Source organism: Macaca nemestrina, unplaced genomic scaffold (assembly GCF_043159975.1).
Source record: "Macaca nemestrina isolate mMacNem1 unplaced genomic scaffold, mMacNem.hap1 Scaffold_63, whole genome shotgun sequence".
In the NCBI taxonomy this organism is placed as follows: Eukaryota; Metazoa; Chordata; class Mammalia; order Primates; family Cercopithecidae; genus Macaca; species Macaca nemestrina.
Genome location: NW_027257795.1, coordinates 191,864 through 217,664, shown reverse-complemented (window position 1 = coordinate 217,664; position 25,801 = coordinate 191,864). Strand labels below are relative to the sequence as shown.

Genomic DNA, 25,801 nt, shown 5'->3' with positions numbered 1-25,801 from the left:
TGGGTAAATGGATGGGCTTCCAGGACGAGCCCCTGTGACTTTGCCTGGTTTACATCCGTCCAATACAAATCCACAGGCTCTTACTCTAGAAGCTTCTGCTGGGGCTGATGGACTGGCCTGGGGACAGAGGGTGCCCTCAGAGCCTCATGGTGCCGTCTGGTTTAGGAAGAGCACTTAGTCACCTAGATCTAGGATTTATGGCACTACAGGGGACTCCTCACACTCAGAGCAACAGCCATCTGCATTCTAGACTTGGTTCTAGGCAAAGTATTTTGGAGCCTGTTGGTAGGTACCCTGTGTTCTGTTTATGTGTAAAACAAGTTAGAGTTATAACTAGTTAAAACCTATTTTTAAAATTTTGCCACAGAATATGGCAGTTGTGGTGGAGCCTGGCCAGAGACCCCCACACTGAGACGCTGTTGCTTGCTGGGGTTGCAGGCGTTGCCTGCATCGGCTGCCCCTCCCGGCGTGTCTGTGTTCTTGACACGGGCGCCCATCGAGGCTTGGCCTGTGGGAGTCGTGCAGCCATTTGTCTCCGTGTTCCTCTGAGGTTCCGCAGACTTCACGGTCCCGTGGCAGAGCATACGGTATCTGCTTGCATCCTGATTTCCCCAAACCCCAGGACAGGCCAAGAGTTCCTTACACACAACTGCAGAGGGCCCCGTGGCGTGGATTTGCAGAGACACAGCCTTTCCCCAGCTTGGCCTTCGTCTCCAGAGTTGGCTTTAGGGCGATAGAAGCTTCCTTCAGACTGGGGGGCCTTGAAGCTTTGGTGCTAGGAATTCGGTGAGCAGCACGGATGATACCCCGTTTCTCTGCGTTTGTAGCACTAGTTGTTAACACGACCACGAGATGTACAGAGGAAGGAAAAAGGAGGTTTTATTTTCAGAGTAACACTCTGTGCTTTGGGAAATGTGGTCTTGGGGGAGCTGTAAGCACACGCCCCTCAGGAGGAGAGGAGGCCGCGGCATTACACGTTCCGGGGTTTGTTGGCTGTGTGTGTTCATCGTGCTCAAGGAATGTCTGAACGTTTACAGGGAAAGTGGGGTTTGTTCATCCGGTTCGTGCAATGTCTGAACACTTACAGGGAAAGTCTAGCACACATGCAGTGAGTTAACCTGTAACATCCGTGTTCGCCTTGGGGCAAGTGTAACATTTGAAATGAGGTGGACTGGGCGTGTCGTGTACAAAGGTGAGCTGTTGGGCGCAGACGTTTATGCGCAGCCTCAGTCACAGCCAGGACTGGCTCGGGGTCTGCAGCCTGTGGCGGGAAAGGACACTCATGAGGCCATTCTGTCCAGTCGGGGCTGCCGGCAGGGTCCCAGGGTGGGGCTGTCTGGTCGGCCGGCATCTGGAGTCCACCCAGGTCCAGTGGGCAGCGTTCCTCTAAACCAGGCTTCTGATTGTGGAGGAGACTTCATGCTGGTTAACACACTGTGCAGGAGTAATGTTGTGGGGCTTTGGGGTCCACCTTCCCTATGATGCCGGTTACATTTCTCTCCGGACCTCACAGCCACAGAGATTGCACCTCGTCTGGCAGCAGGGGGTGCCATGTTGACATAGTAATTTATTGTATTAACCTTTTTATTGCTATTTTAATAACCATTTTTTTTCTTTTTAAAGAGATAGGGTATTGCTGTGTTACTCAAGCCAGTCTTGAACTCCTGGCCTCAAGCAATCCTCCCACCTCGGCCTCCCAAAGTGCTGGGCTTATAGACGTGAGCCAGTGCGCCCAGCCTACAGCCACGTTTTTAAAACTCAGCAGTTTAAAAATCCTATTCCTTTTACCCCCTCAAGCAGGCTGGTTGGCCTTGTGCAAACTGGGGTGTCACGATCTTAGCCCCCCTTTTATTTTTACCTTTGGCCTCAAATTCTGATGAGAACAGCAGTTACAAAATGGGCTTTAGGTGATTCTTCCGTTACTAAAGCCAGAATTCTCACCAGGTAGAGATGTTTGTCCCCAGGATTCCAGAAAGCTGTTTTGAATCAAGCCCGTAGGAAATAAGTAAGGAACTAAACTCTTGGTCCTCTGCTTAGTACCAGGGGAATGGGTTAGTTGCTGATACCCTTTGATCTGTGCTCACGTGCTGCATCTCATCACGGGAAGCAGAGTCGCCCTGTGGAATAAAGCCCGGCTCAAGGTGGCGCGTCGAGACGCTTGGGGCTGTCAGTCCCTTATACAGCGGCAGACTTGGAGACTCAGTATCGCGTGCAGAGCCCAGGCAACCGGAGTGCATCCACTTTAGAGACCACATGGACGGTCGGCAAGGTGGATGTCCGGGCATATGGCCTTGACAGGCCCACTGCGAGGTGAATTAGGAATTCGTTAGCAAAGAAATCAAACTCGCCTTTGGGTCCCGACTACTTGGAAGGTTGAGGCGGGAGGATTGCTTGAGGCAGAAGGTCAAGGCCGCGATGAGCCATGATTGTAATACTGCACTCTGGACTGGGTGACACAGCGAGACTCCAAGTCAAAAAAAAAAAACAAAAACAAAAAAAACAAACCTTACTCTTCATAGCAAGAGGGAGAATTTATCAAAGTAACTGCAACAAAATCTTAGATGATGTAATTTCAGTGGCTAAGTGAGCTGTCCAGCCCACGTGGCTGGCTCACAGCGCAACAGAGCCAGGTGCTGCTGCAACTGCCCCCCCACCCCGATCGCTTGTGGACATTTTCTGTTTTCCCATATCTCCCTTTTGGATACGTAGCTCGCTACTTTATAGCTAAGCATCAGTAAAACAGGTTGTCTATTTTGAAAAGTAACTATTTTGTCTTTTAAGGACAGAAAATGAAGCAGGTGACAATAGCATGGCGACCTGGTGAATAGATTTAGAGGAATATTTAATACTTGGCACCACTCTGATCCCTTCTTCTCTCATGCTTAGTTACAGCTACCGCCTCCTAGGACAGAACACTTTGAGCTCTGTGAGTAGGAATTAAACATGTTCTAAATCAGAAGTTTTAGTTAAGCAGTATTTTATGTGAATGCCCAGATCCTAAGTGTTCACTGTACTGGTGTGTGGTGTTGAAGAAGGAACGAGGGCTTGGGGCTGCGTTTATGGTGCAGCGTCCGGGTTCCCATATGTGAGATGAGGGCCAAGAGACACGGCCTGGAAGGTTCAGACTGTAGGATTGAATGGATCTACCCACTCCTGGAAAGCCTCAAGTCTAACTTGACTTGGGCTGGTTTTAGGGAGATGCTGGCAGCGCCGTCCTCACAGGTCACTGGGAGGGGCTCTGGCACCGTCCCCGTCAGGTGTCTCATGATCAGCCCAGCTTGCTCATCTCAGAAGCTGTTGGTCGTGTTCTCGTTCCTGTTGTTCGTTGCGTGTTATTTAGGTTCTGTTCATGTGGGGACCTAGGAAGTTCCACAGTGAGAGGAGAGCCGCTGAGCCGCCTTCCTGCCTGGATGCCAGCCCCACGGAGGACCGTAACTGCTTGAGGTTGGCTTCTGCCCCCGGCCTCACCTGTGGAGGCATTGATGCAGTGGTACTTTCTAAGCTCCTGGGGCACACAGTGCTGTTGTGTGGATCCACAGGCTACTGTGGCGTCCAAGCACGTGCTCCCGGAGGAGAGGACTCTGCGGGCACTGATAGTGGGAGCTGGCTGAGAGTCGAGCGAGTTGAGACTCCCTGTGACCTGCACAGCTGCCATTTGCACAGCCCCTCCTGACACCAAGATGGTCGTGCGATAAATGCACAAAGCACATCTCCAGCAAAAAGCCGCCGATTGTCCATATCCAGGATATCCACCACGGTGGCTTTTTGGTGTTAATACGATGAATGTGAGCAGCAGGTGGTCTGCGTCGAGTGTGACTGTGCCACTGCAGTTTTGTTCTCATGTCTTGATGAGCATGAACGGTTCCTGACGAGGGTAGGTAAGGATGCTGTGACCTGAGACTCTGCAGTATTGTAGCTTGAGGAACCAAGGAGTTTTTCTGTCTTGCAAAGCCGTCAGGGAGGATGTTCCAGGCTGGTGACTGCTCCATGAGGTATTTAGGGATCCAGGTTTCTTCCCGACCCCTGCTCTGCGTTCCCAGGGACACGGCTGTCCTTGCCGTGGTTGGGAATGGGTGATTGCCATGCTGGCGGGGGAGGCTTAAGGTGAGAGTGGCCGTGATTTACCTAATCTACATAATGACAGGGAGCCTGGGAGTAAAGTGTAGCCATGGCCTGGAGGATGGATGATGGTTGTTGGTGAACGACTGGCTGCACTCACCGCAGCTGGCCCAGGAATGGGGAAGGATGGCTGAGTATGCCGTTCAACGGTACCTGGTTCTTTCAGATTTGACTTCCTTACGGATTTTCTGCTGTAAAGAGGAGAGAGCCTGTGGTTCTAGGCCAAGCATCTCACTCATCTCATAACATCTTGTATCCCTCAGCCAACATTTATGTCAAGTTTTAGAAGTCCTATCAAACTGGCAAGCATTTCTCAATTTGGTTTAACCATTGGATTTTATATCTGTGTCTGCATCTCTATTTTACATCTATGTGGTTATTTGACACTCTGTAGTACCTTTGTAATAGGTTCTCTTTGGTGGAAGTTACTCTCAACAAACCCTTGCTGCTACTTGAATTTTCAAGGTTGCAAGTAGAAAGGAGAGAATAAAAACCACATCTTCTCTAATTTTAAAATTTGTTGTTTCTCAAATCACACCAGAAGTAAAGATATTACAAATTACAAAAGCAGCCAGAATCAAGGTTAAGAGATTTCTGGGCGATTCTGGCTAATCAGCAGTATTTGCTGAGGTGTGTGCAGCAGAGCAACATGCCAAGAAGCCCGCGACGGGGGAGAGTTGGGAGGCCAGGCTGTGACTTCGGAGGTGTGTTGCCTCAGGGAGAGGAGCTAGATGTAGAGAGGATAAATGGCCACAGGTGTGACCACCGCCATCCTTGCTGCGGTACGGAGGCCTTTGTACAGGGGCCTTTGTGAGCTGAGTTAAAAATCAAAATTGAGAGAGTGCAATGCATTCTTAGTTTTTAAAATAAAATGCTAATAGAGAACGTTTTGTAAGAATGTAAAATGTTACATCTTTGTTTAGAATTTAAGAATAATAATTTGCTTCTGAGACCTTTGCGACTGAGATTTGAAATCTTAAGTATGGTTTTTTCTTCCATGTTTTATACATATGCACGTGTACACATATATGTAAGGTATATAAAAGGAAAATAAGCGTGTCTGTATTCACATTTATATACACTTCCATAATGTGTATACTTCTAGTCACACATAGGTCTAAGAGACTATGACGTGACTTGATAACCATGAGAGGGTAATCGCGCCTCCCGCGTTCCAGGCCTCACACAGCCCGTGCCAGGTTTTGGAAGTAGGAGTTTGTCTGCAGCCACTTCGGGAAGCATGTGGTTGCCAGGATTGCCTAGAGCTCCAGGCTGTCTCCAGTCCCAGCCTCCCTGGGGTAGAAGCTGCCCTACCAGGGGCCTGGACATGGACGTTAGGGCCTGGAGCCAGGGACCGCTCCTGAAGTGGGGGGCTCCCCTCACGGCTGGGCATGACAACGGAGGATAGGAGGCGGAATCAGCCTCGGGCCAGTGCACGGCCTCCCTGAAGTGCTTGCGGGAAGCCCCAGCTGCACTTTGATGACCCCATAGACAGCACCACAATCTGTGAGATCCCCCTGGCCCACCCCTCAGGTTCCTAAAATGATGAAGGTTTCCTGAGCTGCGAATTTTTAGATCTAGGCTAAAAAGTCCTGGGACAGACTCACAGGGTTCTTTATGTAGAAATGATGAGTGTGCTGGTGACTCAGAGCAGGCACTGTACCCTCACTCCAGGGTCCTTTGTGCCAGGTGGAAACGAGCGTGTGGGTCACCCAGAGTCCCTGCATCCTCACTCCAGGCACTGCTCTTTGGTTTCTTAATTAAAAGCCTAAAAGCCTTGATAATGAAAATGTATTCTCCCCAGAGAGTAGAGTTTCCGGTTATGGAGGCTCACCAGTAAATGCCGTGCCAGGTCAAATATGCTGAGATCTGGGCCAGGTCCTGCTTCCTGCCCACGGCCAGAGCAGGTACTTCATTTGGGAGGTGACCCGGGGGATATCTGAGAGGCCTGCCGGTCCCCGAGGGATGAATCCGCTGGCCTTCACATTCTGCTCCGGCCTCCATCGGCTCCTTCCTACCTGCAAACTGCCGGCTTTGACGTTGCCATCATTGGAGATATGTTAGGGACTTGGTATGGGTTGATGCCCATAGGACCAGCAGATCGTGAAAAGGTGGGAACCAGGGCTGGGAGGGTGGTGACCACGGCCAAACTGAGAACGTGGTGGGCTGGAAGGTCCATTTTCTGTCTGAGGTGTTTTTTAAAATAAAAAACAGTGTCTCAGGGACATGAGAGGGGAGGCCACAGACGGGGAGAACGCATCTGTAAAAGACTTATCTGATAAAGGCTGTTATCCAAACCGTGCAAGGAACTCTCAAAACTCAACAAGAAAATGAACAACCTGATTAAAAATGGACGAAAGACCTGGACAGATATCCCAACAAAGAAGATACACAGATGGCAAATCTACACGTGGAAACATGACCCGCGTCTTATGTCATAGGGCGAGGCGTCACTGTGCACCCATCGGCCTGGCCAAAACCTGAACTCCGACACCACCACGTGCTGGTGGGTGTGTGGGCATCAGGACCCTCACTCATCGCTGGGGGAAGTGGGGCAGCTCCTGTGGGAGGCAGCGTGGCGGTTTTCCGTGGAACTTAGCTCTCCGACCACAGGAGCAATCACAGTCCTGGACGTTTACTCGGAGGAGCTGAAAGTTTACTTCCATGCGGAAATGTGCACACAGACGTTGACAGCAGCTTTATAATTGCCAAAACTAGAAAGCAACCAAGATGCCCTTCAGTAGGTGAATGGATAAACTGTGGTATGTCAGATACTGGGATATTATTCAGCACTAAAAAGAACTGGACCCCTAAGCCATGAAAAGACACAGAAGGATCTTAAACGCATGTTGCTAAGTGAGACTCCAATCTGGAAAGGCTGCCTGCTGTCTGAGTCCAACTACAGCACAGTCTGGAAAAGGCAAAGCTGTGGAGACAGTCAAACAATCAGCGGCTGTCAGGGGTTGGGGAGGGGAGAGATGAATGGGAGGAGCATAGGGGGTGTGTAGGGTGGGGCAGCAACTCCAGGTGGGGCTTTCATGGGGGATCCATGACGTTCCACGTCTGTGAAACCCACAGAGTGAGCAGCAGCAGGCCGAGTCCTCGTGTGAGCTGTGAACTGTGGGTGGTGGTGCCGTGTTGATGCGGGTCTGTCGGTCGTACAGACATGCTGGTCTGGTGAGGGCAGGAGAATGATGGAGGCTGTGCCTGTGCTGGGAAAGGATATGTGAGGACTCTCTGTACTTTCCTCTTGATTTTGCTATGAACGGAAAACTGCTTTTAAAAACGTCTATTGAAAAGGCAAACAAAAGAGTGCTGGCCAGACAACATCAGTGTGAGGGTGTGGCCTGTGTTCTACGTTCAGAATTTCCCTTTTAGAATACACATATCTAAATTTTTCAAAGTTAAACCTTTGCATTAAGTAACTCACTACCAAGTTACAGTATCAGCTTGAGCGCTGCCAGGATGGCCAGGATCCTGTATCCTGACCGGCTTCTCCCCTTACAGGTGCAGTTGACGTCCATGGCCACATCTCAGTAAGCGGCAGGACTGGAATCAGGAGTCAGGCTTTGCGGGACAGAGAGGAAGTGAGACCTTGTAAGCACGTGGCTGAGGGCGGGCAGGGAGGAGCCCGTGGCAGGGAGCCGGCAGGGATGACTTTTTGACCAGTTTTCCTTATCGCTGAGGCCTTCTTAGACTTGGGGAGTTGGGAGTCCCCACTCTCGGGTGCCTCAGAAACCAAAGGCTGCTTGTAATGCTCAAGTTCCAGATGCCTCAGGGGAGGTACCTGGGTTGTTGGGTGCAGTTCCGTTATTTGCTGCTTGGTGGGATTTGCCCGCAGCATTTCTGGTTGTTTTTAAGAGCTGATGTTTGAGCTGCTTAAAATCACATATGGATGTCGATTTATCTATAAAAGTTAAGAATGGAATTTGAGTGCAAAGAGTTGTGAAAATGCTCAAGGTTATGTACTAATGTATACATTACATTTGTGGAAGTATTTGAAAGTGCAGGATTTACATTAAACACTTCTCTTGATTTTTGTAATATCTACCTGTCATTTTCCCATTTGATTAATAGATGTCAGAGGGCTTAAATTTTGAGTGCCTGAATTCACTGAAATTAAAACTTCTTACATCAAATGTAATTGAACTGAATGTAGCAACAGTGCATACTTTTAGAAGTACTGATTTAAAAAAAATATATAAAAACACATATCCATGAACATGCAGATGGGGGCAACATATTAAACCATGGAAGTAGAATTAGTATTGTTTTCTGAGAAGACAAATTTTTAAAAAGTCAAGGGGTTTTATAACTTTCTAGTTTCCAACTTATTTGCCCTAAAGTGGAACATTGACAGCAGCAGAAGAGGAGATCCTGGGCCAGTGCAGGCTCTGGGAGCAGCGGGGTGAGTGCTGGAAGGAGCTGGCTGGAGGCAGAGCAGGGAGGTGCTCAGGCAGGCCAGGACGGCCTCAGGGCACGCGGCTCAGTGAGTGAGAAAAAGTTCACATTTCTTGGAGAGCCCTTGACTCTGCCCACAGAAAACCCAAACTCCTTCCAACGGGGATGTGCATCTCATGTAAAAGTTGTTACTCCCAGAAAGAAAACCAGTGGAAGTAGAAATTTTACGTATGCAGAAATTACTTCAAATTTGTTTCTAACCTTATCCTTTTCTTCCCCCATCTTAATGTGTGGTGACTTTCTGCAGGTGACGCACACATCTTAGGAGAGCGCTGTATTTCAGTTGCTGTTGGCTCTGATGTGACTTTGTGGTGTCCGATGTTCTGGTTCTGAGGTTCTGCGCAGAACGTGGCTCCTCCCTGCTGAGTGTTGCTTGTTGAAGGCCCGTGTGGAAACTTTTCCTGTAAGCTCGTTGACCGCAGCAGTCTTGGTTCAGAAACCTTTGGACCTCCTGAGACTTCACACAGCCTTCTAACCTTTCTAGTGTGACCTTTTCATTTTACTGTTCCCCATTAACCCAGATGTTTTCCAGAATGTAAGCAATCTGCTGAATGCAGGGTCGGGGGTGCCCTCCGTTGGCTCTGGGGAGAAGCATGGCTGTTTCTCCGGGTGGAGCTTCCCGCCCACCATGGTGTGCTCCAAGCCGCAGCAGGGTTCTTTGGCAGAAATAATCGTCGAAGGCCTGCGTGGTATGGCTGTGGGTATGCGACCTCGCGGCCATACCGGCCCCTCCCCATCAGTGGTACCACAGAGAGGAGCAGGGGGAGGCCTGATGTGCTTCTGAGACTGCGTTGTCCGTGTGTAACTAGACATGCAGAGAAAGTGTTGGAGATGAGCAGGAGACGGTGTCTGTCCCTGATGAGCTTAGCCGTGCCCTTGAGCGGGTCAGGTTTCTGTGCGGCTGATCTGGACTCAGCCTGGCTGTGGCAGTGCAGGTGACTGCTGGGCTTTGGCAAGGCTGCACCCACTGTCCGTCTGAAACGGCCCCCTTCCCAGGCTCGCTGTGCCAGCTGGGCGCCCAGGCCTGATTTCCCGCCAGGACGGAGGCCCTGTGTATGTGTTGGGGAAGGGGGAGGTGGGAGTCCTGCTTTATTGCCGTATCCAATGCCACGTGGGGTCAGCACTCAGGAAACATGTGCTGTGTGGGTCAGCGATTGAGTTCAGAAACCTGGAAAATTCAGCAGTGTAGGCTTTGGCCATGACCTGTCCAGCCCTGCGGCTCTTTGTTTCTGTCTCTGAATTTCCTGCCATAGCATCCTCCTCCTTCCAGGGGCCCCTGTTCCCATATGGCTGTTGGCAGCTTCACAGGTTCCTCTGCCTCCCCTCCCGGGCCCTGGTGTGGCTGGGGCAGCTAGTAGCTATGCAGATCCCACAGCCAGTAGACGGTTGGTGCCAACGTCTTGGGCCTGGGTTACCTGAGTCAACGACTCCAGTACATGGCTGAGCTTACCCCGAATGTCTGGATCGGAAGGCCTTGGGTTGCAGAAAGGTGGGAGTTCGATATCAAAGGACAGCCTGCAATGCAGAAGGGGAAATGGCTGTGCTGGATGGCCAGCTAGAGGAGTCTGTGCAGAGCCTGGGACCCGGTGCAGACACAGAGCTGACATGGGCAATGCAGTGACACGGCCACCGTGGAAGTGGGCAAAGTTACAGGCTTCAGACCGATATGGAGGGGCTGGTCTAAAACAATCCTCATTTTCCTTTAATCCTAGCAACTGCTGGCTTTTGGGGTGGGGAAGTGAGATCTGTGGTGGCCGCGAGGAGAGACAGGGATTTTAATTAAACCCCTCTTTCTGGGAGAGGGGAGTAGCCTTTTCTTTAGGACGGTGAGCATCGTCATCTCAGGCAGCTCAGGCTGCTGTAACGAAACACCATTGACTGAGTGGCTTATGAACAACAGGAATTTGTTTCTCACAGTTCTAGAGGCTGGAAGGCAGGATCAGGGTGCTATTGGGTGGGTTCTGGTGTGGGCTCCTTCCTGGTTGGCACATACCTTCTCTCTGGCCCTGATACAATGGGAGGGTGAGGGATTTGCTGGACCCCTTTGTGAGGCACAAATCCCATTTAAGGGTCTCCAGCCTGAGGAACTCATCACCTCCCAAAGACCTCCTGACAGCATCACATTGAGGGTGAGGATTTCAACCTGTGTTTTGGGGGGCAGGCAGTTCGCAATCGTCACCCTCTTTGTGTATTTCTGACTCAACATTGAGTCTGCCTTTGGCTCTCCAGGGGACAGAGCCTGTGTGGACACTGAGCAAGGTCAGAGCTGCAAGCATGTGCACATCGGGGGCAAGGGAGCTGCCAGGGGTGTGAGAAGGGGGTTTCAGCGTCAATCGGAGCTGCTTTCCTGGCAAATGTACTCATAAGCTATCCTGGCAACATTTGCTTTTCACGAAGAGTCGATGAGGCAGTGGGGGCAGCAGGCGGTGTTGCCAGAAGCTTGGAACTGATGGGCAGCAGAGAAGGGGCAGAGGCCACGACCTTGGGGTGGTCAGCAGTGCCAGGTGTCTGCCCTCCAGGACTCACGCCTGTGATTGTGCGGAGACTGAGCCGACCGGGGCTTGCCGGCCAGTGTGGCTCTCATGCAGGTGATTATCGGGGTTGGTTTCTATGTAATGTTCCCTCAACCTCATGCCCCCCCCCCCCAACAATTTCTGTGCCTAGCAGAAATCATGCTGCATTTCCTTGATGAAGCCTTGAGTTTCCTGTGGAGATGTAGGAATAGCACGATTTGGCTCACGTCAAAATACTTTGCAGTGAAGCTGCACGGAAGAGGTTTCTAGGCTTCCATTTGACGTTTTCAACAATGCCTGAGTGTTACAGGACTGTCTTGCTTGTTAAAAAGCACCAGATGAAAAAGGCTAGTAGTTAATTATGGAGACTTTTTACATTAGCACAGAGACGGTGGCTTGAGGCAAATTCAGTGTAACGTAGGTGTGTTTGTAAGCCGTCAAACGGACCATCTCTCTGCGGGCGACACATGTTTTCCGGTATTGGTTTTGTTCTGTAAAAGGATGACTGGCATGCGGTACAGTCGTTCCAAAATTCACCTGGAAGGTGTCCACATGGTGCTTTGTTTTCTCCTGACATTCTGGGCACCACGAGGAAGTATTCCTGTCTTCAGCACTAGCAGGAGACTTTTCCTGAACACCTGCTCCTCTTTGGCGTTGTGGGTGTGAAGGGGTCAGAGTGACCCTGTCTTCATGGAGCTTTCAGACACCATGGGGATAGTGTGGCACAAGTGTCGGGCTCAGGTGGGACTCAGGTGGGACAGAGGCTTTCCCCAGAAAACAGCTGCCGATTCCAGGACGGCCCTCCTGCATCATGTCTGAATTAAGGCTGTTCTATTACAGCAGGGGTGTCATGTTAACTGGAAGTGCGCTTTTGTTCTGGGCAGTAAGTAAATTAATTGTACATTTGCCAAGGACAGTGAGGTTTGATTTGATGAATCCAGTAGGGAAAAGGAGAAGGGGCGTGGCTGGGTGGGGACGTGTGTGATGGGAGCAGAATGGAGCAGCCATCCAGGCTGTTGGGATGGAGGGGCCGCGCCCGCATTTTCATGGGGTCTGTCGCTGTTTGTGCCACTAGACCTGAACCTCTGTCTCTACAGTAGTAACGCATCATTCACGTCCCAGCAGGCCAAGTCCTCAGGAAAATGGGGCCAAAAAGTAGAAAACCATGACCGTAGAAGGCAACGGCACGTGACTGAGCTTTCTGGGTTGTGCGTCCTTGTGATAAAAACAGTCCTAACTGAGCTGAACACCAGAATGAAAACGAACCTTCCTCCGTGCTGAAGTCGGAAGAGGTGTGCTTGGCTATCCGCAGTGCCTGCCTGTTTGGGCGGTGATTACTGCAGGTCACACGTGCTGTACAGGAGGAGGGCAGTGAACTCTGGAGCCAGGCTGGCCGGGTGCAAGTCCCAGCTCCATAGCCAGCTCTGTGATCTGGGACAATTCACCTATGTCCTCTGCCTCTCGGTTTCCTCCTCTGTAAAAGGGGGGTAATAGTCGCATCTATCTGAAAGGGCTATGTGAGAATTAAACGACCTTGTAAATGTAAGGGGCTGAGAACAGTATCTGCTCTTGGTGAGCAGAAGGATGACCAGGAGGTGACCAGCAAAATACCCCTTTCGAAGCCTCAATACTGTTCTGTAGTGAGCAAAGACATAGCTCCTCTCTGGACGAAGCCATTAATAGTCGATCCTGGCAGGCAGAGTGCAGATTCCTTCAAATCAGAAATTTGAACTCTGGCCAATGACTGCTGTACTGATTAAATCTTAGGATTTGTTGTTAATGGTAAAGTAGTCTACAAAAACAGAAACAGTCTGAAGGAGTTTGAGAGGGTGTGGGCTCAGCTGCAACCTCTCCTCCCAAGGCCGTTGGTCAACATCATCTCTAGCCCTGTGGAAAGACAGAAGCAGTGAAGAAAATGTCGGACAAACATTTGGTGTGTTTGTACACTTCTCCCAGAAATCCTAAATGCTTTGCATGTTTCAGCTAATAATTCATTAAAATGGATTATGCTGACCATTTTATAACCTACTTCACTGCTCTCCTGTCTAAATCCATCCCTTTGTGACACATTTTTTTTACACTTGGCTCATTTTTTCAATTGTGTTTGCTGTCTTACTCCCATGTAAAGGATAAATGTGCATGTTTGTTGATTTGACTGAGACAGCTAATGCTAAATGTCTCTGTTCCTTGAATGTTGACTTGTGATGGTGTCATTTAAGTCTCTTCTCTTACCCCTTGAGTCAGCAAAATATTCCGTGTTACTTTGAGCAAAACTTGCTCATTAGTGTTATGGAGAGTATAAAAGCAAATGGAATAAGTTTCCTGCCTTCAGGAGGATTGAAATCTCAGTCGGTATGACAGCATGGATGGGAGTCGGCTCAGTTTGCAGCTTTTAAAACATGTTGGAATCTTTCCTCTGCCACTTTTGATGGTGAGACCCTGAGCAAATCATTTCCACAAGCATCATGCTCTCCATCTATGACATGGAAGTAAAAATAGCAATCTTGACAGAATTGTGATGACTACAGACGTGTACCTAACCTCTTATTTACTGCCTCCCGATAGAAGATATTGTAACTCATCCCATTTGAGAGCAGGTGGTGATCACCCCATCCTGTGAGATTCAAGTATAAGTATCTGGAATCCCCCATCTGCAGGTGAGGAAGACCCAGCAGCCCTCACAATGTCTTCTGGAAACTGGATTTTGTTTGAAGGGTGAACTGACTCCAAGTTTCTTCTGTTTTCACGTATTGTCCTTCCTACGTGGCTCCTGGGGTTTTTCCCTTCCTCCCAATCTACATTAACCTGATAACAGCCAGCTATGTTTTCTAGAATTCCCCTAAATTGACTCATGCCAAATACTGAATACAGTAGATTGTGAGGGGTTCATTAAATCACGATAGAGCATCCTAAGAAGGAAAGTAGACACCTTTGTTCTTAAAGGGTCTTCAGCTATCCCACCCTGGAGAAGGTTGCTGATTTCCTTTTCTCCTCGGGCAGTCTTGTTACTATGCATCACTTCTTTTCTCTGAGATGGAGTCTCGCTCTGTCACTCAGGCTGGAGTGCAGTGTCATGATCTTGGCTCACTGCAACCTCCATCTCCTGGGTTCAAGTGATTCTCCTGCCTCAGCCTCCCGCGTAGCTGGACTACAGGTATGTGCCACCACACCGAGCTAATTTTTGTATTTTTGGTAGAGACAGGGTTTCACAATATTGGTCAGACGGGTCTTGAACTCTTGACCTCGTGATCCATCCACGTTGGCTTCCCAAAGTGTTGGGATTACAGGCATGAGTCACCGTACCCGGCCTGCATCACTTTTTATGCCTCGTCTTCATCCTTACAGCTTCTCCTTCCTAGTGGCCTCAACTCCCAACCCCGGAGTACGGGTCACAACTGTCCATCTTCATGCACCACAGCTTAATTCCCCTTCTTCTCCTCCCCACCATGCCCTATGGGCTGCTTTTCTACAACCAGAGTGGAGACCCAGGGAGATCTGCTAAACTAAGACAGTGCTCACCCCTGGGAGAAAAATCTACTTCCCAGTTCTCAGTCCTGCTAAACTATTGTTAAGATAAAGAAGGACCATGATAAATCCTATTGGCTAAGAGAAGAAGAGTCTCCATGTTGCCATAGGACAAGAGAGGAGGTGACAGAATCTGCAGCCATTTGGTCGAATATGTGATATGTGAGTCATTCTGAGGAATACGTTAAAATTCTGTAGTCAGATCTTGGAAAATGGTAGTTCCAGCAGAGGGAATAATATAACAAAAAACCCAGGCAGAAAACAAGTGTGTGTGTGTGTGTGTGTGGAGAAGAACAATAATGTGATGTGAATGAAGGGTTCGGTGTCATGAGTGAGAAATGGCTGACCGAAAGTAGGGAGATGCAGAGAGGAAGATACCACGGGAAGACTGAACATCACATTAAGTGATTTAGGTGATTCTGCCTGCAGTGCAAATATTTTGGGCTCTGAAGTGAAGTCATCAAAAGGTTTACGTCTGTAATGGAGGATTGGTCTAGATAGCCTCTCAGATCCCACTCGGCTTTGAGATCCTTGATTCCGGGTCACACCTGCGGGTCTGGAGGGCAGTTCTGCAGGGTCATGAAGGAAGGATTCCAGGAGGCTGGGACACGAAGGGCATTCAGGTGACCACATCAAGAGATCAAGTGGGGTAACAAAAGCCTGAACTAAAAGGAATGCAGTGTAAATATGAAGGAGAAAGAGGAAATGGGAAACTTACTAGAAACGATAAGTAGAGAAAAAGGGGAACGTGTGATTCCAAGGTTTAGAACAGTATTTGTAAGTTACAGTCCCACAACTTCTTGCATAAACAGTATCTAAGAGAGTCATTTTAAGAAGAAGAGCAAACTTCCAAGTTCCACTGAAAGACATCAGCATCTCTGTGGAGTGAATTGGGGAAAGAGAATGAAGAAGTCTGCTCAACTTTTAGACACACAAAATGTGAATTGAATTGCATGAGTGACAACAATGTGAAGATATTTAACAGGAGCTCTTTTTTCTCTTTTTGGCCTACGGTATTTAATCCTTCTATCATTATCGTCCTTTCTCTAATTTGATGTCTTTGAACCTTTATTCAAAAATCTACTACGTATATGTAACATGTTTGTGAGATTATTACTAGACCCTCTAGGAGGTTTCATTAACCCAGTTTTCTCTTATTATACCAATACCACACTATCTTGGTAGTTCAGGTAAGTCCTCCACCGTTTTATTCCAAGTTGTCTTAGCTCTGTTGGGTTCTTTAAATTTCCAGACACATTTTGGAATCCGCTAGTTCATTTCTACTGAAAAATAAAAATAAAAATAAAAATCATGCTGTGATTTTGATTGGAATTGCATTAAACCTCTGATCCACAAGCGCAGAACTGACATCTTAACAATATTGAGCCTGCTGATCCATGGACACAATATATCACTTCATTTATTTAGTTCTTTAATTTATTTCAACATCACTGCCTGCTTTTCAGTGTATAGATCTTACACATCTTTTGTCAGATTTAGTCTGAGGTATTTCATGTTTTGATGTGCTATAATATTGCTTTGTAAATTTCCATTTCCAATTATTTCTTTGCCAGTGTATAAAGAGATATTGCTTATGTGTTTAGCTTGTATCTTGCAAGCTTTCCAAACTCACTTATTAGTAAGTAATTTATTATTATTAGTTTTAGTGGCTTTTTGTGATTTCAGGAGATTTTCCACACAGGTGATCACGTCACCTGCAGATCCAGATAGTTTTAAATCTTTTCTAATAAGGGTGCATTTTATATATTTTAACTTGCCTTATTGCACTGACTAGACTCCAAAAAAATGCTGAAAAGCAGTGAGGAAAAAGTCATCAGGTGGGATGGTAAATACAGCCCCTGTTCTTCCATTTTGACCTGAAGCACCCAGTGTGATCATTTTCTCATTTGATTTTCGTGAGGACTTTTTGTTTCCTTTTTTTCCTTTATTTTTAAAAAATACACTATCTTTTAGGCAGTTTCACCTTCACAGAAAAATTGAGGGAAAGGTGCAGAGAGTCCTTCTATATGCCTTCCCTTCCCCCACGTGCACAGCCTCCCCCACTAAAAACTCTCCTGCCCAGAGGGAGCGTTTGTAACAATTGAAGAACCGACGTTGACATATTGTCACCCAGAGTCCACAGTTTACATGAGGGCTCCGTCTTGGTGCTGGTTCTATGGGTTTGAACAAAGGTGTCATGACATGTATCCACCATGATAGCATCGTACAGAGCAGTTGCACTAAAATCCTAAAAATTTCCATGTTCCACCTCATCATCTCTCCCTCTTCCCAACACCTGGGAACCACGGATAGTTTCACTCCATAGTCTGGCCTTTTTCTGAATGTCCTTTAGTCTTTTCTGATGGGTCTCTTTTGTGTAGCCGTGCATGTTTAAAGTTCCTAAGTGTCTTTTCATGGCTTGACAGCTCACTTCCTTTCAGTGCTGAAGAATATGCCATTGTTTGGATATATCACAGGTTATTTATCCACTCACCTAGTGAAGAACATTTTGGTTTCTTCGTTGCCTCCAAGTTTGAGCAATTATGAATAAAGCTGCAATAAAATTAGCAATTATGATTAAAGCTTCTATAAATGTCCGTGTGCAGGTTTTTCTGTGAACACAAGTTTTCAACTCCTTTGGATAAATACTGAACAGTGCAATAGCTGGATCACATGTTAAGAGGATATCTCGTGCCCATCAATGATACACTGGATACACAAAATGTGGCACGTATATACCACGGAATACTATGCAACCATAAAAAAGAATGGGTTCCTGTCCTTTGCAGGGACATGGATGAAGCTGGAAGCCATCATTCTCAGCAAACTAAACTAAAAGAGGAACAGAAAACCAAACACCACATGCTCTCACTCATAAGTGGGAGTTGAACAATGAGATCACATGGACACGGGGAGGGGAACGACACACACGGGGGCCTGTTGGGGGTTGGAGGCAAGAGGAGGGAGAGCATTAGGACAAATACCTCATGCATGCAGGGCTTAAAACCTAGATGATGGGTTGACAGGGGCAGCAAACCACCATGGCACATGTATACCTATGTAATAGACCTGCACATGTATCCAAGAACTTAAAGTAAAATTTAAAAAATAGGGAGTATAGTTTGGTAAGACAATGTGATAATTTTACAAACACAAAACATGTCATACCCACTTCCCCACCTCCCTCAAGTGCTTTCAACAGCATCCTGTTGCTGTTATTAAGAGAATAAAGCATCTACCATCATCTCCCAGCCCCTGCCTGCCTGCCTTCATTCTTGTCTTGTGCCACTTTCTCCCGTGCTTACTTCCTTGCACGTGCCTGTTTCCTGCTGCAAGAGGCATTCTGCAGCACCCCCATCTCTGTTTAGACCGTGGTGTCCCTACACTCCACCGCCCTCAACAATCAACCTCTACTTCTCTCCAGACTGCAAGGGGATCATACCTTCCAGAATGCATCGGTTTTCTACCTCTCATCCCAAGATACGCCAGATTCTTTTACAGCATAAATTTAGAGAACCCCGCTTCCCTTTCTTTGGTGTGCTTTCCTGAATTCTTCATCAGAAACCCATTAGAGTGATTGTCTTATTAGTGCCCATTCTCCCCATCAGGCTGCAGGTTCGTGAGAGCAGGGGCCACGGTCATGTTGGTGAACCACGGTATTCTCAGTGACTATCCATGTGCTTAGAAAGTATTTGCTGAATGAGTAAATGGGTCTGCAGTTCCAACCAAAGCTAGAAGCTTGACTTTGGAAGAATGAAAGTAGATAACGTCTCCAAAGCAGACCCCATAGCATGAGAAAAGAAAGGAAGAACGGAGGCAGAGCTGAAGGATGAATATCGGCACAGGAGTAGGTGAGAGTTCCAGAAATGCTGGGTTTTCACGTGTTTTTACTTACCTCCTATCTGTGTTTCCATCTCTGTGTAGCGTGACTCTCACATCCCTCTCAATTTCTACATTTCTTTACTGACAAGGACAGAGGTAGTGCATTGGACACACTACTAACCAGCATACTCTCTCGGACTTGCAAGGAAATGTAGAGAAAACAATCTAGAAATGGTATCTCAGAAGAAAAAAATATCAAAAATATGAGAATAAATGTGGGAAAAAAATCAATGTTTAAAGACAACTTCTCAACATATTTAGGTATCTCTGGGACCTAAAATTTCATCAGAACTCCCCACACTTCTTTCTTTTTACATTGCTCTGTGTGTGTGTGTGTGTGTGTGTGTGTGTGTGTGTGTGTGTGTGTGTATTCAACAGAAATCTACCAAAAAAAAAATAATAATAATGCTATTGCTAGAATAATGCTACTACAGGGGAGAAAAATGTAATCTTTTCTTCCACCCATCTTAGCTTCATTGGTTGGGGTTCCTATAACAAAAGACAGATGAACCCCCAAAAAAGCAAGCGGAGGTTTATTAGCATGTATATTTCATATATACATGAGAGATACACAGGGAATGAGGGAATCTCAAAGAGACAGCTCAGACCTTTCTTTTATATAACATCTTCAACAAGGATAATAAATGTTTCTAGAAGTGCCAAGACAAAGTAAAAGGACTTTGGGTCATTGGGGGCAACAAATTGTGGGAAGGCCAATAAATGATAGATTTTTGTGTAAATTCCTCTGGTGCTGTTTCCTGAATAAGGGTCTGAAGTTGTCTACAGAGATTGAGCTGCGTCCTTTCTGGCAGAGAGGGGAGAAAGGGCACTTTTGTCTTTGTATAATATGATTATGTTGTGTGCTTTTCAGAAACTAGAGGGAAGGCCAGAGCGCTTCTTAATTGCTTTCAGCTCAAAATATTTTAGCATGGCGTGTTGTATTCTCTGCACTGTTCCTGCTGCAGATATCTCTAAAGGCATCAGTCGCATCCACAGCACTACTTGTGGGGAAATATTGAGCAGAACTGGAATCAAATGTATAATTCAGCCCCATAGAATCTGAGCCACAGGACAGAGAGAACTGCCCGGGAGTCAAAGCAGACACTGAGCAGCTGACATTCTAAGAGTCTCCTTCCAGTAGATCGGCGCATAAACTCAAGTTCTTTTCACAGATTTGTCTGTGTTTCTTTTTTGGAAAAAAACATAACCCTGTAGCGAAAATGTCTACTTCACAGTGCACCAAAACATCTGGAGCCTTAGCCAGAAGCAGCACAGACCCAGGCAGCCTGGTGATGTCCGGCGGGGGCAGCCCATAAAATCCATCAGCATGTGGCCCTGCGAGCCGCCACCAGTAACATATGTTTACATGCTAATGAATGTCAGGCTCATTTAGAACAAATTTGCATCCATCAAAGTCAAACAGCGAGCAGAGCAGCACATTTTCCTGTGTGTCAGTGGCCCCTGAGATACCAGGGAGAACTTGAATTGCCTGACCCCTTCAACTTCCAAGCATCCCAGAGGGAAAATGCAGACCCCAGGAAAGGACTGTGCTGGAAACCATTTGTTCTTACAGATGTCCGGAGTAGTCTTGTGACTGACCCAAAGACTCCCCTCTGAGGGTGGGGGAGACCTAGGTTAGGAGAGGGTGAACCGTGCTGCCTTCTAAGACCTTCCTTCTAAGGGAGGTTGGGAGAAACCCAGAGTAGGTGGAGGTGAGCCATGCTGGCAGGACCTTCCTTCTAAGGGAGGGTGGGGAGACCTAGGGTACGTGGAGGTGAGCCATACTGGCAGGACCTTCCTTCTAAGGGAGGGTGGGGGAGACCTAGAGTAGGTAGAGGTGAGCCATGCTGGCAGGAACTTCCCTCTAAGGGAGAGTGGGGGGACCTAGGGTAGCTGGAGGTAAGCCGTGCGGGTAGGATCTTCCTTCTAAGGGAGGACGAAGTGTGCTTTGCTAGACTCTGCGCTTGAGTCTCAGCGTGGCGGACCCAGATGGGAGCAAGTCACTTCTATCCTATGATTCTGGGTGTCCTCATCTGTCATGGAAGGTTTGGTTAGATGAGCTTAAAGTCACTCCAGTTGCAAAGCTGTGTGACTTGTAGATACATGCCAGTGTGAATGACTCACTTCACTTTTACAAGTTGCACAGATAGCCAGGCTTCCCCTTGTATCAGTCAGGAGGTCCCAGAAGACTTTGTCACAGGCAAAGAGGTGATTAAAAGGAGTCACTGACGGGATTCTTTGGAGATCGGTGGGCAGGGCCCAAGGGAAGTGAGAATAGCACTCCCCAGATTATGGGCAAGGGATGCCTGGGGAGGGGCTGCTAACGTGGACAGGCATGAGTAAGAGAGGACTGAGGACAGCTCCTCTCCCTCCTCCACCTTCTACCTGCTGCCAGCAATGAATCCAACCAGCAGCCCTAGGCCAGGCCAGGCTCCCAGAGTCAGAGCCAGGAAGAAGCCAGGCACATGGAGAAGCCACTGGTCCCCACCAACACCAAGGGTGCAGTAAGAATTTTGATGGAAACATTTAAAAACTCATTCAACAACTTCCTATCTCCCCAACCAGCCTCTACATATGATTCCACCTTTTCCGACTCCTGAGCCATCCTCAGGGGTGTCACAGGGGTGGGGCTGCCTGCTCTGCCCAGGGCCTGGGACCCTCCAACCTTCGGAGGTCTGGAGTCCCCTCTCCCCTCCCTGGCAGCAACTGTCTTCTCTGCTGTCAAATTATCACTTCCATCCTCCCACAACACATGAGAATTTAAGACGGGATTTTGGTGGGGACACAGCTAAACCATATCAAAGGGGGGACCTGGGGCTTCCTCATGGGGCTCTGGCATGAGCTTGGGTGACACAGGTTATAAGACCCCATCTGCTTCAGGTTTAATTGCATACCCCAATATTCCCAGGTTGTAGTCCTAACCAAGGACCTCAGAATGTGTCTGTATGTGGAGATAGGCCTTTTAAAGAGGTGATGAAGGTAACGAAGTCATTAGAACTGATGCCCTTGTAAGAAGAGATCAGGACACAGACATCTATTGAGGGACAACCGCACGAGGACACAAGAGAAGATGCCATCTGACAGTCAAGGAGAGATGCCTTAGGAGGAGCCAGTCCTGAACCCACCTTGACCTTGGACCTCCAGACTCCAGGACTATGAGAAATACATCTCTGTCTTTTCACAAAACTGCCTGTGGCAGCCCAACCAGAGCCATGCGCCATCTTTGGTTCTCAGAAATTCCACTGGTTTTTATACTCCTGGATTTTAGGAGGCCCCTGGATGACCAGCATGTGGCTAAAGTTAGAGAAGGAGTTACTTGTGTAAGAGAGCCCCACACATCTCTGAGCGGACACCGTACAGCCCATGAGATATTGGGTGTAGTACCATCCTCTCTTCCCTAGGATATTAAGAACAATATCACAGGAGGGGTGTACAGCCACAGCCCCTGCGTCACTGGGAGCAATAGCATCTTCTCCCCCTCTCAATATAAGGAACAATATCCCAGGGTGGGTGTACATCCCCTGTGATATTGGGTGTAACGTCATCGTCTCCCAATGCGGATATTAAGCATAGTGTCACAGGGGGGTGTATACCTTCTCCGCTATCGGGAATAATATCCTCTCCCCTCAGGACTGTATGCAAAATATCGAAGGGGTTTTACAACTCTTGCGATATGGGCAGTAATATCATCCTCTCCCCACCTAGATGTTAGGAACTCTATCACAGGCGGCCGTACATTTCTTGCGATATTGGGAGTCATATCCTCTCCCATCATGGATATTAAGAACAATATTACAATGGAGGTGTACCACCCACTGCCATATTGAGAGTAATATGCTCTCCCCTTCGGGATATTAGGAACAATATCGCAGGAGGTGTGTACAACCTCTGCGATATTGGGAGTAATATCATCCTCTCCCCCTGAATATAAGAAACAATATCACAGGAGGATGTACACCCCCTGTGATATTGGGAGTCATATCATTTTCTCTCCCTCTGGATATTTGGAACAATATCACAGTGGGTGTGTACACCCTCTGCGATTTTGCCACTAGTATCATCGTCTCCCTCCCAGGATATAGGGAACCATATCACAAGGAGGTGTACACCCCCTGCGATACTGGGAGTGATATCGTCCTCTCCCTCCCTGGATACTAGGAACAATATCACTAGGGAGTGTACACCTCCTGCAATATGGAGACTAATATCATCCTCTCGCCCCCTGGATATTAGGAACCATATCATAGGGGTGGTGTACACCCCCTGTAAAATCAGAAGAAATATCATCCTCTCCACCTTTGGATGTTAGGGACAATATCACGGGGGAGGTCTACGCCCCCTTCGATATTGGGAGTTGTATCATCCTCTCCCACCCAGGATATAAGGAACAAGACGACCGAAGGGAGGTACACCCACTGCCATAGTTTCAATAATGTCATCCTCTACCCCCTGGCTGTTAGGAATAACATCATAGTGGGGTGTACACTTTCTTCGATATTGGGAGTGATATCATCCCCTCCCCGCTGGATATCAGGAACAAGTCTATTAATTATTAATATTAATAAATATAAGAAAAATTAAGAGTAATCATCGACATTAATAATCACAATAAAGATAGTAAAATAGTTAAAAATGTTAACGATTAGCATTAATAATCAGTAGTAATATCACTACTAATAAAATAATGATATCAGCAATTGTTACTTAAATCAATATTAAGTGATGCTGGTAATAAAATAACAATATTAGCAATTATTTTAAGCATGCATAATCATATATTTAAAATAATTATCCATAACAGTATCCTATTAATAGTATCATTGATAATTGTTAATATCGATCATGGATGTTTAATAATTAATCATATTACTCCTAATACCGCAGGGGGTGTACACCTACCTGTGATGTTGTTCTTAATATCCAGGGACAGAGAGCATGGGATGTTGTTCCTAATTATCAAGGAGGGGAGAGTGCAATATTACTCCCAATATGACAGGGTGTGTACATCCCCCCCAAGGCACTGTTCTTGCCATTCAAAACAAGAGAGGATGACATGACTCCAGATATCGAAGAAAGTGCAAACCCACGTGTGATATTCTTTCTAATATCCAGAAAGGAAGAAGAGGATAGTAATCCTCATATGGCAGGAGGGGTACACTCACTCTGATATTTTTCCAAATATGCCGGGGGAAAAGAGAATAATTGCATTCCCAATATCGCACCAAGGGTTGTACACCCCGTGTGAGATGGTCCTTCATAATGTTTCAAGGCGGGAGGGATGATATTATGACATATATGGCAGAAAGTGTACACTCCCCAGGGATATTGTTCCCATGATCCTGGAGGGAAGGGGATGATATTACTTTAAATATTACAGAAGGTGTACATGCCCCCAGTGATATTGTTTCTAATTTCCACGTGGGAGAGGAAGATATGACACCCAATAATGCAGGGAGTACAAACAGTCCTGGGATATTCTTCTTAACATTCAGGGAGGAAGAGGATATTACTCCCAATACAGACGGGTGTACACCCTCTGACGGTGTACACACTGAGGGTATACACCCATCTGTGAAAGAGTTCATAATTTCCAGAGAGGGAGATGATATTACTCACAATATCATAAACAGGCTGTGAGTCCACCATGGCCCCTAATAGCCAGCGGGAGGAGAAGGGGTGGCTATTAGTCCCCACCTTGTGGGGGTGCCTCACCCCCCTGCGAGGTGACTCCTAATAGCCAGAGGGGGAGAGGGGGTGGCGATTAGTCCCCACCTCGCGAGGGGTGCCTCACCGCCCTGCGATGTGGCTCTTAATATTCGGGGGGGAGAGGGGGTGGCTATTAGTCCTCACATCGTGGGGGAGGTCCTAAAATAAAATATATGTTAACTATTTAAAGGTGTGAATTTTATTACATATAGAAAAATGTGCGTTTAGCGTACAAATGTGCACATTTATGTCAAATACATGAAAACACATAATCCAGGTGTTTCGGTTCATACCACTGTAGAGACTTTTCGGTTTCTTTTCATACAACTGCCCAACTGGGGCCCAGAGCCAACACCCACCAGCTGTGTCACTGCGTCTGTTGTTTTACTGTCACACACCGGCCCTACCCCACAAAAAAAAAAAAAAAAAAGCCATGGCACTTAATAAAAAATTAATTTTACAACGTTATTAGAGATGACTTGTAGTCCTCTTTGAAGAGACTGCAGCATGTGAAGGATTTCAAATACAACTGTGTTCTGGGTCTCCTGATCTAAGGACCTATCCGCACTGGTGGCTTTAGCAGTGCTTCATGCAAACTTCCAGAAGGCATGTGTGTCATGTCTAAGAGCAAACTAGAGTTCACGCCTCAGCACTGTGTGCCTCTTCTTTCTTCCGTCCCACGGGCACCGTCTTCTCCCAGGGAGCTGGTGCTGTGCTCTGAGGCTCTGTCCCACCAGTCCCTGCCAAGTCCCTGGGGCCACTGTGGAGAACCAGCCTCCGTCTGTCAAAGTGTGTTGTGCAGAAAACAACTCATCCAAATCTGTTTAAAAACCACACATTTGCGACGCCTCTAGGCCTCAGAAGGTGGAGGCAGACAGGTAAAGGCAGCTGCCATGGGGGCTGAAGTTCAAGCCGGTCTGTCCGGCGACTGATGGGCACTGTCTGCAGTGAGCCACTGCACATTTAGCGAGGCTGTCTGGCCCCTCACCTCTGCCAAGCCTCCACCCGTCGAGTCTGGCCTGGATTCTCACACGCCTGCACAGCCTTCATCTGGTTCATAACTCAGCTCACAAAGGGCCCCATACAAAGGCCCCCGTACCGCGGCAAGGACGGCGGTGGTCACACCTGTGGTCATTTATCCTCTCTGCATCTAGCTCCTCTTCCTGAGGCAACAGCACCTCTGAAGTCACAGCCTGGCCTCCCAACTCTTCCCCGTCCCGGGCTTCTTGGCATGTTGCTCTGCTGCACACACCTCAGCAAATACTGCTGATTAGCCAGAATCACCCAGAAATCTCTTAACCTTGATTCTGACTGCTTTTATAATTTGTAATATTTGTACTTCTGGTGTGATTTGAGGAACAACAAATTTTAAAATTAGAGAAGATGTGGTTTTTATTCTCTCCTTTCTACTTGCAACCTTGAAAATTCAAGTAGCAGCAAGGGTTTGTTGAGAGTAACTTCCACCAAATAGAACCTATTACAAATGTACTACAGAGTGTCAAATAACCACATAGATGTAAAATAGAGATGCAGACACAGATATAAAATCCAATGGTTAAACCAAACTGAGAAATGCTTGCCAGTTTGATAGGACT

The 25,801-nt window shown here is 47.4% G+C and overlaps 1 protein-coding gene and 1 long non-coding RNA gene across 20 annotated transcripts in view; one reads left to right on the top strand and one right to left on the bottom strand.

Moving 5' to 3' along the window:
- Positions 1-24,815, top strand: part of LOC139361574 (uncharacterized) — a 158,136-nt gene extending 133,321 nt beyond the window's left edge. Inside the window, exon 2 of the long non-coding RNA XR_011619129.1 lies at positions 7,627-24,815. This is a non-coding gene — a long non-coding RNA (uncharacterized lncRNA). The remainder of the gene's footprint in view (positions 1-7,626) is intronic.
- Positions 1-25,801, bottom strand: part of LOC139361570 (disco-interacting protein 2 homolog C-like) — a 60,680-nt gene that overhangs the window by 16,306 nt on the left and 18,573 nt on the right. The window contains exons 4-6 of one of the 19 annotated variants that reach the window (XR_011619124.1): positions 18,514-18,665; positions 17,113-17,171; positions 8,304-15,901 (exon numbers count right to left, since the gene is read on the bottom strand). The exons of 4 other annotated variants lie outside the window; for them this stretch is intronic. Coding sequence is in view for 10 of the 15 variants with exons in the window: in XM_071090147.1 (XP_070946248.1) it covers positions 3,269-3,468 (200 nt within the window). In the remaining 5 variants the exon portion in view is untranslated. 14 more of the 19 variants (XR_011619126.1, XR_011619125.1, XR_011619122.1 and 11 more) reach the window with 14 other exon arrangements.